The sequence below is a fragment of the Ambystoma mexicanum genome, chromosome 2q (assembly GCF_040938575.1).
Source record: "Ambystoma mexicanum isolate Mex_15411 chromosome 2q, UKY_AmexF1_1, whole genome shotgun sequence".
NCBI lineage: Eukaryota > Metazoa > Chordata > Amphibia > Caudata > Ambystomatidae > Ambystoma > Ambystoma mexicanum.
This window is the reverse complement of record NC_090924.1, coordinates 739,502,604-739,522,914: the sequence shown is the minus strand read 5'-3', so window position 1 is coordinate 739,522,914 and position 20,311 is coordinate 739,502,604. Positions and strand designations below refer to the sequence as shown.

The following is a 20,311-nucleotide window of genomic DNA, read 5'->3' as shown; positions in this document are numbered from 1 at the left end:
GTTTACTGAGTGTAATGTAAGAGATTCAATACAAACTAGGACAAACTGGCTGTACCCCGATTATCATATGGCGATATAGCACTCACTCTCGCTCACTATTGTTCTTTGTTTCTCTCATGCTCTCTCTGTTGGTGAGAGTCATGCTGTCAAGTGTGTGTCACCCCAGCCGTTGCAACCAGAAAAGAATGCATAACCTCAAGTAGGGGGCGGTGTGGTTTTTATGGTTTAAAGTAGAATGGGAGAAGCAGCTACAGACATTCCAAAGGCGGAGAATGGCTTGTGTGTTGACATGCATTATCATTGCGTGTGTCCTGTAGGAATATTGCCAACATACGGATGGTGCATTGTCCTTATCTGTGTTAGTCAACTCCAACTGTATGAGCTGCACGAGTTCTGAAATTATTTAATTGTACTAACATTGTAAACTTCTTTTAAAAATGTTTCATTGTTAATTTGTAATGATCGCTTACAGTATATATTGCAGACAGTGACTTGTCTTACTGAGATAAGGACATTAACACAACCTAAAATAACCACAAAAATAATGTTCTGATAGTTTGTAATTTGAAGATAGGTCGTTTGTCACACTCCTATTGTCCGCTTTCAAAATACCCCTGCGAGAAATCGAAAGCAGTCAATTGGCATCAATGATGTTTCTGGCTGTTTTGTATTAAATGGAAAAGCATTTTGGGAACATTAGAATGACAGCAGATTTTTTATATTTGACACATGATAAAAGGGTTGTATGTTTAAATCGCAAAGCAAACCATGGACACTGGGTTTGATGCTCATTTTATTTCCCACAATGCTAAGCCTAATATTGCCATGTTTGTAGCCATGAACCAGATAGACTCATGCTTACATATTTGGGTAGAAAATACTGCAACAGCTGTTATTCCTTTGGGGTAGGAGGGAAATTTCCTGAGATCATTTTCACTCGTATGAGGAAAGCTTCACTGGGTTTGGAAGCCTTTTCGAATTTTAGAAGGGGATTGACTGGTTTTCAGGTTAAGGATTTCTGTCTGGGGCTGCATCCATGCCTAGTTCCAAATGCACAAACACCCTCCCTTTTTACCTTTGTGGGATTCAGTCCCTGGTATTTTTGAGCAGTGGTCTAAAATGGTCTCACCGTTCTTATGTGGGGCCTGAAGTTGAAAAGAAATATGCATCCTTATGACTTTCAGTTCACTTTATGACAATGTTGGATACAAAATGACCTAGGAGTTTTGGCAAACACAATTAAGCCTTCTAAGTGCTGTAGTATCTGTCTCGCTTGACTTCCGTCTCCACTATTTTGCTGCAATCACATGCTGATTTTTGTTTTGTTTACTTCAAAAGTAACAATTTAACCCATCACCATGTTTAACTTTTTTCAGGGAATTCAAGCGCGCATATTGGAAACTGTTGTTATGTTGATTCTTCTTGCACTTCTGATTCTCGGAATAGTCTGGGTGGCTTCTGCACTTATCGACAATAGTCCGGCCAGCATGGAGTCTCTATATGGTATGTCCTTCTCCTTTACACTATACTGATAAGTAAATAACAACATATACAGGATTGCTAGCCTTCTCTTAAAATAAGCTTCTCTTTGAATGTCCTTAATCAGCATTTTTTTAAAATATGAAAATACAACACGTTTTCTGCAGTTGTTAGATTTGTTATTTCATAGTCTGTTATCAGGTGTTACTTTGGAATCATATCTCATTTGGTTAATTTCATAATCAATTGAATCGAATTCTGGTGCCAACTGATTCTCAGTATAAAAATAGCTTAATTTTCTGTCCTGACCTTTAACCATGCTGACCCTTTGGAGTATGGAAATACTTCAGAAACATTTGACACTTTGTATACTAAGTACATTATGTGGTGAGCCTTAATGGGCTTAGTTTTTGCCAACATAACCCATGTAGTTTAATGTAGTTCAGTGTCCTATCCACATCTTAATTGATTCCCTCCTATTCTAAAATAACTTCAAATCTGACAGTCCCCAAACGCAAGTGAACCCACTCTGGAAGCCCGTTATTCAGAGTAGTGTTTTGTGTAACTGATGCTGGAGACCAGGAGATGAGACTGGGATAATCCTGGGTTGCTGAGGACGGCAACCCACTCATTTATGTAGGTACTTAAAGGGGGTATATGTAATAACCCAACACATCCATATGGTCCACAGCCCATCTCTGGCTTCTTGTATTTGGTAAGCCTTGGTTATTCTTGGACTCTATTGCACCCCAAGAAATGTCACTTCAATGGGGGAAAACTGACATATGGCTAGTGAGGCAAGCGTTCATGGACCAGTTATAACTGCCTTCCGCAAGCCTTGTAATGCAACCAAAGGAAGTCTGGTTCATGCGAGTCAGACATTTGCAAGCAATGCTTGCAGCATTAACCACATGCCCTACTCTTTCTTGCTGTCAGTACCGCACACATCTCAGAACACTAAAATATTAGAGAGATTGAGTAGTGGAAACACCAACTCCCTAAAGAGCTGAAGGAGGGAAAGCTGCTCTGCACTCATTCCAAGATGGCGGCTGCAGGTATTGTTTCCTCGGCTAGCAGAGCCAAAGGTTAAGTCCATCTGCCAATTGCAGTGACCTGGGAATACTCTAGTACCGGTAGCTGACACCCAGTTCAGAAGCTGGTAGATGCAGTAATCTAAGCCGATTTACTTAAAAAAAAAATAATAATAATAATTGTATGATTCATATTTTATTTCAGAGGTTAACAGCATAACTGTTGGAGACCATACAGCAAAAAAGAACACCTTTCACGCATAACCCTCCTGTGACGTGCTTAATGTGTTACAAGACAAAAATCACTGTTTTTCAAGTTTTATAAAAAAAATGGACAAATACAGGCACTTTGGGACTCACACTCCAGGTGTGATCATGCTTCGCCTCTCCTTCGGCCTTTAAGGGGGCTCCGACTTCCTTTCTCCAACAGGTCATAGTGCCAAATCACTAGAGCCAGGGTACTCCTTCCATCTTGTATATTCTAGTTCCAAGGGAGGACCTAAATGATGTGGCCTCATTTCTCTGACCCTCTCGGGGACATCCTATGGGGGACCTAGTCGGGTAGTCTTGTTCTCCTGGGGCCCTTTTCTTCTTGATGGCAATCCATCTATTTATTTATTTTTTCATTTATAATGTGCCGGAGCCCCCAGGCATCAGGGCACAGAAGAAAAAAGATAGAAGCGAGGCAGAAAAGGGGAGGACGGAAGGATAGGACAAGAAGAATATACTTGTCTTAATGTTCTAATCTCTTAACATTGTCCTCACTCACTGATCTCCTCTCTTTTCCACCCTCCTCTCGGTCTCTCTCTCCCTCCATCTCTTTGGTTAACAGCTATTTCTTTCCCATCTGCAGTCTCCACCCACCAACTGATCGCTCCTGGTCTCTCCCTTCTCTCTACACTCAGTTTACTGGTTTTATCTCTCCCTTCTCTGCCCGCTAACTCACTTGTTTTCTAATGTGCTTCCTTCCAAATCTCCCAACACTGAGACATGGCCAGGGCAGAGGCTTTTAGGAATTGGTATAGAGAAAGAGGCACCAATGTACATTTGCAACTCCATACATACCTGGGACAGGGGCCCTGCTCAAGTCCCCCAAACTTACTCTGGGATCCCCTGCTCCCCTTGACAAAGTCCGACCCATGACCCTCTCACACCTCATTGTCCTAATCAACCGGGAGCAGTTCAACACAAGTCTGTGTGAGAGCTATCCATTCCAATGCAGGTACATAGTCATTGAGGGTACTGGCATGCCCCTCATCCCTCATCCTGTACACTACTTTCTTACCCTACTAGGGATGGCATTATCTCCAGTTATCCCACACCTTCCCAAACCTTTGGCGACAACCTCTATTCTTTTGCACCACCTCTTCCCATTACCTTCCCCATACACTTCCTGCATCAAGACATGCCTGGTGTTTCAACCATATTCCATTGAACTGCAATATATTTTTGCAAGTCCAAATAGGGTTTAATATGTACGTATTAATCTCTATTTCGGGCCATATCCTGATCAAGATCAACCTTAGATCAGCCTTTCCTGCCCATCTCATCACATGCGATTATTCCTTGACAGTATTGGAACGATGCATTTATATTATTTCACATTTCCAAATTAAAGGTTTATTTGATGAAGAAGAATCAATAAAATATGATTAAAGAATAAGTAATTACGGTGAAACGGAGTATGACATGGAGATTGTTATTATGGCAATGTCAATAGATGAGGGATAACTCTCACTGTATTTAATATAACAGCCAAATTCAAGAATTATTAATGGAGTATAGCTGTTGAACATAGTAATATAAAGATGGCAGAAACCATTAAAAATGAGTGCTCTGCATTTGCGTTTGTCACAGATTCACGTGATGGGCTGTAATCACGTCATCAATTTGTTACGTTATGTTATTGGGCATTTGTATAGCACCTTTTACCATTGGCGTCTTTCAAAGCACTGTATCTTGAATGCCCTTGCGCATCGCAGTCCAGGTCAGTGGAGGGAGTAATGTAGTAAAACGTACTTGGCTGTACTCGATATGTGTGGAATAAGTGGTGTGGTGGAATACTAGTGCTAGCTGTGATGCAGTGGTTGTGTAGATCAGTAGACTGTGTGCAGCAGGACCAATGGTTTTTGGGTATCTGCATTCTGGCCTTTTGTGTTTTGTGAATGAGATTGTGTGCAGCTAGGCCAAATTCGAGGGGTATAGCTGAGTTCTAAAGACTGTTGAGGTGTGTGACTATGTATGCAGCTAGGCGAATTGAGGGGTGTAGCTGCATTCCCTTGCTTGTTGGTGCAGAGGAAAGAGGTAGCATAGCGGTGTGTTTGAGTGTCTGTGTGTTTTCCAGGGGGACCAAGTTCCGTTTGAGCTTCCAGTGCCTGTTGGGGGGGTGGGTGTGATATCCCCTTTGGGTTGGGGCTACTAGGCTAAAGCCCTCCCTGTGTCTTGTTGGGTCAAAATTGCTGATGGGTGGTGACAGGTAGATCTGTCCCAAACTCATGTTATTGAATAGGTGCTAGAGACCTCCTCGATCAGTAGTTCTGTTAGTTGGAATTCCCGATAAGTAGTTCTACTAAAACATTTCCAGATATTTGCAGCTCATGGTTTTCCAGATGTGTGGGATATGCAAACAAGGGCATTTCCTGGACTGATAGCATAGTGCATATTTGTAGGGCAATTATCAAGTTCATAAGTGCTATTAGAGCTCGTGTTAGTAGTTCTGCTAGATAGATTCCAGGTAGGTAGTTTTGGGGTGCCGCTATGATTTTGGTTTCAAGTTTGCGGCAAATGCTTCAGGTAATAAGGGTAGATATTGTCTGACCTGTGTGTCTATGAAAATGTCCGTATTGAATGGGTTACCATGCCAGTTTAGTGCTCGTGGTGGTCAGTCGAGTGATTCACAGCATTCCTAATGTGTTTTTAGGCGAAGAGCCAGGTTTTGAGTGCCTTCTGTAAAGCCATGTAGTCTTCGCTGTGTCATAAGGTTGTTGCCAGGGTTGAGTAGGCTGACCTTCCTATCTTAGCCGAATTGGAGGTGGGCACCACTAGGAGGAGGGCAGTGCTTGGCCTTAGGGTGTTAAGGTTTAATCTTTTCTTGTAGGAATTTGTGGCCTGCTTTGTGCACCGATCGGTGATTAATGCGTAGGAATTTGAAGGTTGCCCTGTGTCCAATTGGGAGCCAGTGTAGGATGCGGAGGGCCAGTGAGATGTGGTCCCTTCGTCCCAATGCGAGAAGCAGTCTGGCAGATGAGTTTTGTACTCTATGGAGTTTGTTTAGCTGTTAGGCCGGTGCACCCAGGTAGAGGGAGTTTGCATAGTCAAGTCTGGCTATGACAATGGACATAATTGCAGCCGGTCTGTTAGGGTAGGTGGAGTATGGGAAGATACACTTCAGGAGCCTAAGGTGGAAATAACTGGATTTGGATGCATTTTTGATGTGGTGAGACAGTTAGGTCTGAGTCCATTGTGCAGCCGAGGTTTTTGACCGAAGTGGGGTTCCGGGGGCAGTGGGGGAGGCCGAGTGAGGGTGGCCAGGGAGTTGGTTGGGGGAATAGTGGTTTCGCCGCAGTTTTATTTTACCTGTGTTCAGAAGGAGATGGTTAGTTGTAATCCAGCAGTCAATGTCTGTAAAACATGCTGCTAAATCAGTGCGAGGATGTGTGGTCTATTTAGGAATTCTCATGATGATTTTTGTGTCATCCGCATAGTTAAAGCAGGTGAGGTTGTGTGAGCGCCTATCCTGGGCAGGGGAGTCATGTAAAAGTTCAAGAGAAGGAGCAAGAGGCAGGTGCCTTGGAGTACTCCAGTGTTTACTAGGCATGCAGAGGAGAGAAAAGGGGGGAAGATAGGTGATTTGCTGTCTATTAGTGAGGAACGAAGCGATCCAGGAGAGTGCAGAATCTCGTATTACTAAGGAGTGTAGTCTATTCAGGAGGATCATGTGGTTAATGGTGTCAAACGCTGCTGGGAGGTCAAAATGAAGAAGTGCTGTGCATCCTCCTGAGTCTGCTGCGACTTTGAAGTCATCCCAGACCGAGATCAGGATGGTTTCTGTTCTGTGGCGCGGACGGAAACCTGATTGCGCGGGGTCTAGGAGATAGTTAGCTGCCACAAAATCATTGAGCTTGGAGTATGAAGTGCGGTCGATGAGTTTTGCCAGGAATCGGGTTGTGTTGGAGATCGGCCTTTAATTGATTGGTAGGAGAGGGTCAAGGGATGCTCTTTTAAGCAGAAGTTTGATATGCACAGTTTGAAGGATTCTGGGAAGTTGCTAGAGGTGAGGGAGTTGTTGAGAATGGACCTCGCCAATTCTCCTGTGCAGGTGAAGATTTCTTTGAGGACAGAAGCGGGACAAGGGTCGAGGGGTGAGCTGGTTGACGGATAGTAGTTTCATTAACTCCATTCTCAAGATAGGGTTGAAAGAGCAGAAAGAAGGGTTCTCTGGGTTGGGGGGGAAGGGTTTTGGATATAGTACAACAGTTGTAGAGTGGTTGGGCAAGATGGAGAGCTTGGTGTTGAGGGTGGCCATCTTGTCCAGGGCTGTTTTGAGGAAGTGTTCAGACAGGGAGTTGCAGAGCATTTGGGAGGAGGCGGTGGTGGGTTCAGGGATTCTGTGATGATCCTGTGGAGAGCTTTGCTGCCGATACGGGAGTTCAGGATTCTATTGTTATAATGTTTTTTTTTGGCCTTTCGGGTCTCTGATTTGTAATTTCTGTGGTGGTGGCCGAGAACTGATTGGCTTTGCGGGATTCTGAAGCTTGCGATTTGCGCTCAATGGAGCAGTTATGGGATTTTAGAGTCTTCAGGAGGGGGTGAACCATTTGGGGAAAGGTCCTTTGTGGGAGGCAACTGGCTTGGAGGGGTGTGGGGGAAATGTGGGAGTCATTTAGCCCGGAGTCCAAGAGCTCTATGGGTAAGGGTCTAGCTGTGGTCAGGAGTGGGGGGCATGGTGCTTAGCAGTGCCTCGCGCAGGTGCGGTAGTACCTTGATCTTGTTCCAGTGGTAGAGGATGGCTTGGGGTTGGCAGCGGTGTAAGGAGAGAAAGGTAAGGAAGAGTGGTCTGTCCAGATGAGGGGCTGGGGGGTGGACTATGAGATGAGGTCAGAAGTGCTGAAAATGGCATTGAGGGTGTGGCCGGCAGTATGCGTGGGTCTTCTGATATGCTGGGTGAGGTTGAGTGCCTCTAGGCTGTTGACCAGTGTTAAGATGGATTTCTGAACTCTGTCCTGGAGGGGCAGAGGTTCAGAAGGCCAGCCTAGTTTCTTGGAACAGGGTAACCTCTGGACAAGCCAGACCAATCAGGGTAGCGATGGCGGCGGTCAAGAATAGGTCTCAAGAGGGGTGAGGGTGACAAAGCCCGCAATGAGCACACAAAGCAAGGACGCTTACAAATTACTCCAGACAGGTGTTATATTAAAAATATAGACCCATTTATTACAAGGCCTTTGTAACATCGACCATAGTAAAGAATCACGGTAAAACTCCAATAAACCAACACATCACAACCAATACAATATATATACAAGACCAAGGGGTCTAAGAAATTAGAAGCACGAAATATGCAGACCACCTAGATGGGGAGGAAAACAGGCAGTGCAAGTAATCGTTAGACCCAGTTCGACATCAGAGGCCACCTAACTAGAAGGAAGTCCGAGCCCTACGAAGAGTGGAGCCTTGTACTCCAAAAGTACCTGCACACGCGGGTGCCAACGGGCAAAGGGAAGTCTCTTCAGGGAAATCAGGCAGTTCAGAGAGGTGAACAAAACGATGATGAACAGATCCCCGCTCCTCAAGCGCGGCCTCCACTTGTGGGCAGAGGCAGGGCGTGAGTGCGGAAAAGGGTTTGCTGTTTACAACAGCGGTGGAAAGCCACAGGCTCCTGCGGTAGGGTGACCGGTTAGGGTTTTGACTACTGACCGGTCCCCGATGCAGGCAGACCCAGGCTTCTCCGGTTCAGTTTCGGTACTTGCAGGTTCAGATGCGATCAGCAGGATGTCTCAACGCCGTGTAGATTCCGCGACAGCAGGAGTCCGGGTCGAGGGTGTCCCAAATGCAGCCAACACGCACAGATTGTTACCACAGCAGGGCAACTCGGCAACCGCGGGTATTCCGGTCCCAAAGCACAAGTCTCACTTAAGACCTGGGAACGCCAAGTGTACGAATTGTGTGAGAGTGTCGAGGACTCGGAATTTAGCAGCAGCCAGACGGCGGTGACAGAGCAAGATTCCTGTGTAGGCTGGTCAGTCCACTGGATGGCCCAGGGACGTTTCTGAATGCTTACGTACAGGATTTGGTGAAGATGCCGAGAATAGTTGTTCCCACTATTCTAAAGGGTCGAAGCGCCTTTGCAGACCTTCTCGTACGATCAGAGGCCGAGTGGTCTCGCAGGACGACAGCAGTGCAGGGTGCCAAACCTTCAGCGGGTCACCAGCGATTCCTCGACTCAGCTGCTTAGTTGCAGGATACTTGGCTCCTTATCCTTCGTTCGTGAGAACTCAGGAGATCGACATGGTAGTGGGGTTTCCATCCTCCTCTTATCCAGAGTTCCCTTCGTGCCAAAACGGAGAGGGCCCAATGGGAGATCTGCTCGTAAAACACTCACACCATACGTGGACCTATCACGGATCACGCTGGTCCCAGGCATTCAAGACACTCTAGACTCTCTGGCACCCAGGATGTGTATTGGGAACAGACATCCCAGCCCACCTCCTGGAGGCACACACAAGGCATGCAGAAGCCCACAAAAGCGTTGTTTTGCGGGAAAGTGCATGACCAAATAAGGACTGCCCTGGGTCGGCTCGACCTGGGTGAAGGTGAAGGGGCAAGACGGTCAGTGGACAGGACAAAGAACCTTGTGGCATGGCCATTTTGGAGGGCAGGCCACCCATTTGGGCCAAACGCGGGAAGCGCGGTTAACATGGCAAAAAGGGGTTCAAAACACAAAGAAACGATAGCTGCCACCAGTCCCGTCCGTGACACACTTGCACATTTCATAATAAGTCCAGCAAGAGTTTCTAGGGCCTTTGGAATGACTAGAGACCCAAGAGCGCGGTAATGTAAGTTACGGTGCACTCGTGTTTCATGTTGCTCAAAAGCTGCAACATGAGGAAAGGACTAAGGGAAACAAAGTCTCCCAGTACTGACTGACTTAAGGGCATGTCAGTTTCCCCAGAAGAATTGAGAGAAAGCCCAGAGGAGTGCGGCGGAAGGCTGCGCTTCTCTGGCAAAGTCTAGATCAGGGTGTAAAACAACAGCAAAAAGTTTGGGGGTTGCCAAATGGAAGGAAAATTGCCTACAATTATGAAATCTTTCCTAACACTCGCCCCTCCCAGACTAAGGACAAGGGGAACTAAACCTCCCCTGGATGAGTTTCTTCTTCAGGTCTGCTAAACATTCTGGACACCCTATCAGCATTGCTATGTTGGACACCTGGCCTATGCTCAATAGTGAAGTCAAAGCCTTGCAGACTTATGGACCACCTAAGCAACTTTGGATTCTCTCCCTTCATGTTCATTAGCCATTTTAAGGGCTTATGGTCAGTTTGCACAGTGAAGTGGGTCCCATAGAGGTAGGGCCTCAGCTTCCGTAGGGCCAACACAACAGAGAAACATTCTTTCTCTAAGGTGGACCATCCGAGCTCTCTGTCCTTAAACTGGCGACTAATGAAACCAATAGGGTGTTCCTTACCCTCTGATCTACTTGCGATAGTACAGCTCCTATCCCAGTGTCAGAGGCGTCTTTCTGCACAATAAAAGGTCTTTGATAATCAGGGGCCCTGAGGACAGGGGCCTGGCACAAGGAGTCTTTTAAGCCATTGAAGGCCTTCTCACACTCGTCGGTCTAAGTTACCTTCTTGGGTTTCTTCGGAGTGGTGAGAGCAGTAAGAGGGGCAGCTATGGTACCATAGTCTGCCATGAAGTTGCGGTAATGCCCTGTGAGTCCTAAGAAGGCTCTCACTTGGGTCTGTGTAGTGGGGGGTAGGCCAGTCTTGTACTGCTTGTACTTTACTGGGTAGAGGCTGTATCCTCCCTCCACCTACTTCATGTCCAAGGTAAACCACGGAGCCTTGTCCATTCGGGCATTTACTAGCCTTTATGGTCAAGTGTGCTTTCTGAAGAGCCTGTAGCACAATCCCGAGGTGTTTCACATGGTCTTCCCAGGTGGCACTGAAAACCGCTATATCATCCAGATATGCAAGACAGAATTCATCCAATCCGTTTAACACATGATTCACAAGCCTCTGGAAAGTGGCAGGTGCATTCTTCAACCCAAACGGCATTACCCTGAACTGGTAAAGACCGTCTGGAGTTGAGAACGCTGTCTTCTCCTTGGCATGTTCTGCTAGGGCTATTTGCCAATAGCCTGCAGTGAGGTCAAACATGCTGAGGTACTTAGAGGCACCTACGGTATCCACCAGCTCATCTGTTTGAGGCAAGGGGTGTGCATCTGTCTTGGTGACAGCATTCAGAGTCCTGTAATCCACGCAGAACCTCAATTCAGAAGTACCTGCCTTTGGAACCAAAACCACAGGGCTGGACCAAGGACTACTAGAGGGTTCAATCACCCCAAGATCTAACATTTTGTTGACCTCTGTCTTAATGGAAGACCGTACTTTGGCTGACATCCTGTATCCTCTACTTTTGGTAGGTACGCTGTCTCCTGTGTCTGTTATGTTTGCACCAAGGTGTCAAACCAGGGGACTGCGAAAACAGGGGGGGGAAATTGCCTAAGCAAACTTTTCACCTCAGCCTGCTGATCAGAAGTCAGATGAGGGGCCACTCGGACACCCTCAAAGGAGCTATCTGAAGGACCGCTTTGGAACAGGTCGGGGAGAGGTTCAGACTCCTCTTCCTCAACATCAGAAGCCAGTAGCAGTGCTGCGATTTCGACTCTTGGGACGAAAGCCTTCAGCCTATTTACATGGAACACTTTTGGAGGCTGTCCAGGCCTTCCAAGGTCCACTATATCGTTGACCTCACCGAGGGGCTCCACCACTGTGTAAGGACCTGACCATTTATCCTGTAAAGCTCTAGGCCTTATGGGATTCATGAACAGGACTTGCTGACCAGGTGTGAAGTTGATGAGGGAAGCTTTCTGGTCATACCAATGTTTCACCAGTGCTTGTCCTGCCTTCAACTTGTCACTAGCCAGACCAATCAGGAGTACCATCCTTTTTCTGAGCCCTAACACATAGTCTACTACGTTGGTAGTAATAAGGGGAGTGGGCATCACCCATCCCTCCTTGACTATGGCTAAGGGTCCCCGCACAGGGTGACCAAACAGAAGTTCGAAGGGGCTGAAGCCAACACCCTCCTGTGGTACCTCTCGGTAGGCAAACAGTAAGCATGGTAAAAGAAGATCCCATTTCCTTCTTTGAGGTTCTTCCAGAGCCCCAATCATACTCTTTAACCTTCTGTTAAACCGTTCCACCAGACCATTGGTCTGGGGGTGGTATGCGGAAGAGAACTTGTAGGTGACCCCACATTCTTTCCACATAGCCTGCATATACTTCGACATGAAGTTGCTGCCTCTGTCAGACACAACTTCTTTAGGGAAGCCAACCCTAGTAAAGATGCCAAGTAACGCTTTTGCAACTGACTTGGCAGTTACGGTTTTTAATGGGATGGCCTCAGGATACCTGGTAGCATGGTCGACCAGCACCAGGATAAACCTATTGCCTGAGGATGTTTGCGGGTCAAGGGGACCAATGATGTCAATCCCTACCCTTTCGAATGGTATTCTCACAACTGGGAGTGGTACCAATGGAGCTTGGATTTTTGAGCCACTCTTACCAGATAACTGGCAGGAGGCACAACTCCTGCATTGACTTTCTACTTGCACCCCCATCTTGGGCCAGTAGAAGTGCATGGATAACCTTTGCCTGGTCCTCTTAATACCAAGGTGACCAGCAAGGGGCACTTCATGCGCCAACTGCAGGAGGAAGGGTCTTACAGCAAGGGGGACCACCAACCTCCTATGGTCTCCTTCTGTAGACTCTGTGGGCTCGCTATATAGGAGTCCACCTTCCCAATAAATCCGATGCTTCCCAGGAGGTTCACCCTCAAGCTGGGAGCAGGCCTGTATCCTTAGGCCTTCCAGATGGGCACTCAGGTTGGCCTTTACTGAATTCTTCCCTGTCAGGACCACCTTCTACTAACAAGTCGTTTAGTTCAGGATGGTCATTGGGGTCAAATACTTCAGGTATCGCCGCCTCCTCGTCAGGTCCGGGCGATTGACCAACTTCCTCCACCGCAGTGGTAGGTGAGTTCTGGGGGAATATTCTCTTTCCCTCGTTTTGTTTTTCTGACTCTTGGGTTTCCCCTTTTTCTGGGGCAGCTCACTGATCTTGGTCAGTGCTGCCCTTGTTTGAGACCTTGTGCAGGGTCTGTCAGCAGCGTCTCCCACAAGCCCCAAAGCTCTGAGATCATTGCCCAACAAGACCTTTCCTGGGACGCTTCTCTGAATGCTCACTGGAATCCTGACTGCTGTACCATTGATAGTAATATTTACAGGTATTACTGGAAACATAAGAGGTGGCCGTCAGCCAATTTAGTGGGCATCAGAGTAGCTCTGGCAACTTCCTCTGGGTCTACCAAGGTAGAATCCACTACAGTTCGACTGCACCCACTATCCCTAAGAGCTGGAGTATCTACTCCATTGATCAGCACACTGTCTTTAAATTGGTGCTTGGTGTTATCTGGAATCCTAGCATAAGCCTCTGCGACTTTAGGCTCCCAGGATCCCAGGGAAACGAAACTACCTCAGCTTCTATCCCACTGGGGAAGGAATCTGAGGAAAAGGATGCTCCAGTAATCTCTTCTTCCTCGTAGGAGGAGAAGGCCAGATTAGCAGAGTGGACCCCCAAGGTTTTGACCTTACATCTGGGATCCCCCTTCACGTGGTCAGTTGCTCCGCAAGCAAAACACGATCCATTGGGTCGGTTTACATAGGGAGGCTTACTATAAACAGAGTTCTGTTTCGGAGGCTGACCTCCACTACCCTGTGAGTTCTCTTGTGTCTTACCCTTATTTTTCTTTTTGTGGCCCTTTTTAGAAGAAGATTTATCAGTTTCTCCACCCTCCTTATCTTTGGACTTTTTCCCTTCCTCCTGCTTACCAGGATGAGTCTTGTCCTGATGGGACACTCGATGTGACACCCACAAATCTGCTGCAATGGCAAGCTTCTTTGGATCTATCTCCTTAGAATCCGCCAAATGCTGCTTAAGCTCAGGGGAAAAAAGAGGCAAAAATATGTTCTAGCATGACAAGACTTATCATACCTTCAAAGGTAGAAACCTTATAACCTTCGACCCAGCCAGTCAAGTTTTTTAAGGATTCGGTTACATAAGATACCCAAGTACCACCTTCTTTTTTCTTATACTCTCGGAATCATTTTAAATATTGGGCAGGAGTCTTTCCAAACTTTAAAATGAGAGTTTGCTTCAACTTTGCAAAATCTGCTCGCTCAGCCTTCGACATTTCCATAATGGCACTGCAGCCAGAATGGGGCAGTCTGCTAAGTAACCAGGCAGTTTTATCAGCATTGTCAACTTGTTGAACTTCACATGCATACTCAAATGTATTCAGCCAGTCCATAATGTCATTCTTTTCCTCATACACACTGAGCAGATCTTTTGGAAACCGTGGATGAGAGGAGGCCCCAGACCCATGTCCAGGACCCTTGGATCCATTGGCAACTTGAAGCTTGGCCAGTTCCAACTGGTGATCCCTGTCTTTGTTTTTCTGCCTGTTCAATCTTTAGCTTGGCCCTATTGAACTGAAGCTCTTCCTGGAGTTTGGCCATATTGAACTCAAGCTCCTTCTGCCTAAACAGCATCTCTTGCTTCTTGAATTCAAGCATGGCTTCCCCATGAGCACTGGCAGAGGAAATATTGGACATTTCATCCTCCCTGTCCTCATGGTCGCGGTGGACCAGTGCAGCGGCAGAACTGTCAGTTCTACCAGTGAGAGCAGCCCCACCTCCTTCTGCACTGTCCTCTGAAGCTATAGCGCTAAGATGAGCTTCTTGCCACGCCATGATTCTTTGGATCATTTCCATTTTTGTGCCTTGCGTGGAGACACCTCTTTCAGCACACATCTTATTGAATGTTTCGGATTTAGAAGCATTTAAAGTTAACAAGGTACTTGTTTCCATACTGTTAGCTAGGACTATGGCCTTTAAAAAGTTATACTACGACAATTCACTATGTGTCCTGTTAGGAATATCTTGAAATGCCTTCGCTCGTGCGCAACACTGGATACCCTCAGTCGTATCCCACCGCTGTACACCAATTTGTTAAGATGGATTTCGGAACTCTGTCCTGGAGGGGCAGAGGTTCAGAAGGCCAGCCTAGTTTCTTGGAACAGGGTAACCTCTGGACAAGCCAGACCAATCAGGGTAGCAATGGCGGCGGTCAAGACTAGGTCTCAAGGCTGTCCAGTCATTTGGTCGACAGACAAATGGTCGAATTATTTTTTTATTTATATATATATATTTTTCAGGTTTTCGTTGAGGGAAAAAAAGGTTTTTTTAGCAAAAAAAGGTGGTTGGGGGGGACCCCCCAAAAAAAAAAAAATTAAAATACAAAAAAAAACATTCGACCATTTATTTTCGACCATATGACCTGTACCGGTCTCAAGAGGGGTGAGGGTGACTGAAAGCCCGCAATGAGCACACAAAGCAAGGATGCTTACAAATTACTCCAGACAGGTGTTATATTAAAAATATAGACACATTTATTACAAGGCTTTTGTAACATCAACCATAGTAAAGAATCACAGTTAAACTCCAATAAACCAACACATCACAAGCAATACAATATATATACAACCCAAGGGGTCTAAGGAATTAGAAGCACGAAATATGCAGACCACCTAGATGGGGAGGAAAACAGGCAGTGCAAGTAATCGTTAGACCCAGTTAGACATCAGAGGCCACCTAACTAGAAGGAACTCCAAGCCCTACGAAGAGTGGAGCCTTGTGCTCCAAAAGTACCTGCACACGCGGGTGCCAACGGGCAAAGGGAAGTCTCTTCAGGGTAATCGGGAAGTTGAGGTGAACAAAACGATGATGAACAGATCCCCGCTACTCAAGAACGGCCTCCACTTGTGGGCAGAAGCAGGGCGTGAGTGAAGAAGAGGGTTTGCTGTTTACAACAGCGGTGGAAAGCCACAGGCTGCAGGAGGGCGACCGGTTAGGGTTTTGACTACTCACCGGTCCCCGATGCAGGCAGACCCAGGCTTCTCTGGTTCAGTTTCGGTACTGGCAGGTTCAGATGCGATCAGCAGGATGTCTCGACGCTGTGTAGATTCCACGACAGCAGGAGTCAGGGTCGAGGGTGTCCCAAATGCAGCAAACACGCACAGATTGTTACCACAGCAGGGCAACTCGGCAACCGCGGGTATTCCGGTCCCAAAGCACACGTCTCACTTCAGATCTGGGAACGCCAAGTGTACGAATCGTGTGAGTGTCGAGGACTCGGAATTTAGCAGTAGCCAGACGGAGGTGACAGAGCAAGTTTCCTGTGTAGGCTGTTCAGTCCACTGGATGGCCCAGGGACGCCTCTGAAGGCTTACGTACAGGATTTGATGAAGATGCCGAGAATAGTTGTTCCCACTATTCTAAAGGGTCGAATCGCCTTTGCAGACCTTCTCGTATGATCAGAGGCCGAGTGGTCTCGCAGGACGACAGCAGTGCAGGGTGCCAAACCTTCAGCGGATCACCAGCGATTCCTCGACTCAGCTTCTTAATTGCAGGATACTTGGCTCCTTATCCTTCGTACGTGAGAACTCAGGAGATCGACATGGTAGTGGGGTTTTCAGCCTCCTCTTATCCAGAGTTCCCTTCGGGCCAAAACAGAGAGAGCCCAATGGGAGATCTGCTCGTAAAACACTCGCACTATACGTGGACCTATCATGGACCACGGTGGTCCCAGGCATTCTAGACACTCTAGACTCTCTGGCACCCAGGATGTGTATTGGGAACAGACATCCCAGCCCACCTCCTGGAGGCAAACACAAGGCATGCAGAAGCCAGTGAAAGCGCTGTGTTTCGTGGGAAATTGCATGACCAAATAAGGACTGCCCTGGGTCGGCTCGACCTGGGTGGAGGTGAAGGGGCAAGACGGTCAGCGGACAGGACAAAGAACCTCGTGGCATGGCCATTTTGGAGGCCAGGCCACCCATTTGGGCCAAATGCGGGAAGCGCTGTTAACATGGCAAAAAGGGGTTCAAAACACAAAGAAACGATAGCTGCCACCAGTCCCGTCAGTGACACACTTGCACATTTCATAATGAGTCCAGCGAGAGTTTCTAGGGCCTTTGGAATGACTAGAGACCCAAGAGCGCGGTAATGTAAGTTACGGTGCACTCGTGTTTCATGTTGCTGAAAAGCTGCAACATGAGGATAGGACTAAGGGAAACAAAGTCTCCCAGTACTGACTGTTTTAAGGGCACGTCAGTTTCCCCAGAAGAATTGAGCAAAAGCACAGAGGAGTGCGGCAGAAGGCTGCGCTTCTCTGGCAAAGTCTACATCAGGGTGTAAAACAGTAAAAAGTTTTGGGGTTGCCACATGGAAGGAAAATTACCTACAATTATGAAATCTTTCCTAACAACCAGGGATAAAGCCATGGAGTTGTGAGGGGGGGTGGGGAGCTTTGGAACCAGATGTTAGTTTCCCAGTAGGGTGAGTGTCGGGTGCTTAACTAGAATGGCTGCTAGTGAGTCACATAGGCTATTGGCAAAATGTCTGTCGTAGCAGGGGGGCCTGTAGACCCTGTGCGAGGGAGTAGGCAAGGGAGAGAGTTTGACTAGCAGGGATTCATAGTTATTTTGAGTTTTTCAGTGGAGGCAATAGAGATGTGAGGTCTGTGGACGATGGCTAATCCACCTCCTCTAGAGGTCTGTTGTGGGTGATGAGTGAGTAGTCGGGTGCAAATGCTTTGTGAGCAATAGGTTTGAGCTCATTCGAGAACCAGGTTTCAGTGATGAAGATGAGATCAGGGTTCTCGGAGGTTAGGAAATCATAGCTGCTCTGTTTGTTCTTGGCTACAGAGTGGGCATTGAAGAGGAGGCAGGTGACTTTGTGAGAGGTAGTGGAGGCAGTGGTTTCCTGGGTATCCTGGGTTGGCAGGGCTGAGATGGTCGGAGTCGCCGGTAGGATGGTGTTGGTAGCGGGGAGAGGGTCGATTGGGTTGGGTAGTGTAATAGGACGGACTCAGGTGGTCAGGGGGAATATTGTTTTGGGTGTGTAGAGGGTTGTGGGTGGTTAGGGACCAGGAATAGAGGGCGGACCGTCGCCGGCCTTCGAGTAGTGGCATGGAATTGGCGCATTGGTTGGTGGCGAAAGGCTTGGTGGGTTGAGGTATAGTGGTGAGTCGTTCAGAGGTGTCTGGCAAGGTGTTACGGAATGGTGCAGGGGGGATGCGAGAAGGGCAGGGGATGAGGGTTGAAGGAGAGGGAATCCCAGGAGTGCTGTGATAGCGTACACCCAACCCCTCCCCTGTTTAGGCCAAACCCCTCCACCAACTCTGTTGCCTCCACCTCCCTCACCCCGACCACACCGTTCCCGGGAAGCATTGCCCACCAACCTACCACCCTCTCCATCACTCCGACCACCTCCAGAAGGCCTAGCCCGGCCACCCCTTCCTGTCACTGAGCTGGGCACACCCTGCCATTTCCCGAACCATTGCCTTAACCCCTGTCCCCACAGACTCCTCCACCCTCATGCACGCTCCTTCAGCACACCAACGCCCAAGACTTGGAGGTAGATGATGCCCCTCACCATCAACTCTTCATGCCTCACCTGTGTGTGTGTGTGTGTGGGGGTGGGTGTGTGTGTGTGTGTGTGTCTGGGTGGTGGTTGCGGGCGGACAGGCCGGGTGGTTAGGCCGTGAGGTGCCTCCCCTTGTGTGAGAGAGAGGTTAAGGCTGCTGTTTGGTAGTCCCTGGGTTTGAAGCTGTGGGGGCGAGGGACAGGGCCGCAGTGGGAGAGGTGCAGGGTGTTTTTCTGAAGGCAGGTGCAAGGTTTGAGCTGGCTGTGGGGCAAGATTTTTTGGAGCGCCTGTTCTGATAGCTGGATACTGGGCAGTGGGATGCTTTGGGAGGGTGAAGGCCTTCCGCCTGGGGAAGTGGCGAGGGGAAGATCATGGTTTTAGCAGGGGATGATGAGAGCGGTGCAGGGGTCAGTTGTTACTGGGCCCCTCTGGTCTGAGAGTTGGTTGGTCGGCACTGGGGAGGATGTGTGAGGCTGTGGGTTCTTGGGAGGGAGGGTGGGAAAGGGCGTTTGGAGTTGGACAGGGGGAGGGTCAGCAGCGGTAGTTCGGAGTGGGGGTATGCAGTGGAGGACTCATGGTGAGCCAGAGAGCTCCTGTGGTCAGAGTTGGATGGTGTGTGGTGAGTGGTGGTGGGTCGGTATGTGTGTGGGGTTTGTGTGGAGGGGTCAAAGGTGAAGAGGTTATGTGGGGTGGGGAGGGGTGGGGTGTGAGTTCAGGAATGAGGGTGTGAGGGTGAAGCATGTAGGCCGGGGTGAGGTGTAATTGGGAGTGTCTGAGAGCTCTGTGTGTTGGAGAATAGGGTAGTACACGGCGAAAGGTGGTGTGTATGTGAGGGATTCTCATGTGTGTGGTACTGGGAAAGAGTGCGAGGTGAAGTATGAAGGGCGGATGGGGTGTGTTCTGGAAAGTCTGAGATCTCCTTGTGTAAGTGAGTAGGGGTGTGTGTGGTGGGAGGCAGTGCGAGTGTGCATGATTCTGGCTGAGTGTGGTTTTGGGTGTGCAAAGGAGTGTGCGAGGGTGATTGGCAGAGGGCAGGTGTGGTGTATTCTGATGTGCTTGAGAGCTGCTCTTGTATGTGGATGTGGATGGGGAGGTGTGTGGTGAGTGGAAGTGTGCGTGAGCGAGTCTGGGTGAGTGCGGTAGTGATGTACGGGAAGAGGGCGTGGGGGTAGAGATTTAGGTTGTCCGTGTGACTGGCTTGAGTGTGTGCTGATTGCCATGGTCGTGTAAGAGTATGGCTGGAGGTGGGTGGGTTGGAGGCACTGGGGTGGCTGTAGTTGCAATACAACTGTAGATGGGAAGGCTAGATTTGAGGGAGTCTGATCAGTGGACAAAGACGCCCAGATTTGAGGGAGCAGCGGCAGTATAAGCAGTTAAATTAGACACAGCATCAAGAAGTGTAACTGTTTGAGTAGATGTACCTGGTTACCTGGATACATGAAGGGAACACCTAAAATGGGAGTACGACGACAGATGTAGCAGTACCCACACCTGGGGAACCTGAAGAGAGGAGAAAGAGCCCAAAATGGAGCACAACAGCGAATGCAGCAACACCCAGACTTGGGATACCAGGAAAGGAGGAGAAAACTCTACAAATGGGGGCACAACTCTAAATGCAGAACACCTAGATTCGGGACACCTGGATAGAGGGAGAAGGGCCCAAAATGGAAGCCCACAACAATAAATGCAGTAACACCTAGAATTGGTCCACCTGGAAGGAGGGAAAAGGTGCCTAAAATGGGGGCACAGCAGTAAGTGCAGTAACACCTAGATGTGGGACACCTGGATAGAGGGAGAGAGCTCCTAAATTGGGCACCACAGTGGACAGTAGGGCGTGGCCTGAGCTCATGGAGTGAGGACGTGCTGGGATAGAGCTCCCATCAAGATCCTTCTTACGAACCTCTGTGTTAACGGTGGGAGGTGAGCAGCGAGACACTAAACCCCCTAACAACGTGTGAGCCGATTCCCCAGCCGTGCAGTGCAATATTGGCAGAAATCGGAGCTGCACAGTCGCGAAAGAGGCCTGTGAAAGC

General features: G+C 48.2%; 1 protein-coding gene across 4 annotated transcripts in view; it reads left to right on the top strand.

The window, feature by feature from the left end:
- Nucleotides 1-20,311, top strand: part of LMBR1 (limb development membrane protein 1) — a 1,168,513-nt gene that overhangs the window by 660,136 nt on the left and 488,066 nt on the right. For all 4 annotated transcript variants that reach the window (XR_011303315.1, XM_069647966.1, XM_069647967.1 and 1 more), the window contains exon 6: nt 1,377-1,503. Coding sequence is in view for 3 of the 4 variants with exons in the window: in XM_069647966.1 (XP_069504067.1) it covers nt 1,377-1,503 (127 nt within the window). In the remaining variant the exon portion in view is untranslated. The remainder of the gene's footprint in view (nt 1-1,376; nt 1,504-20,311) is intronic.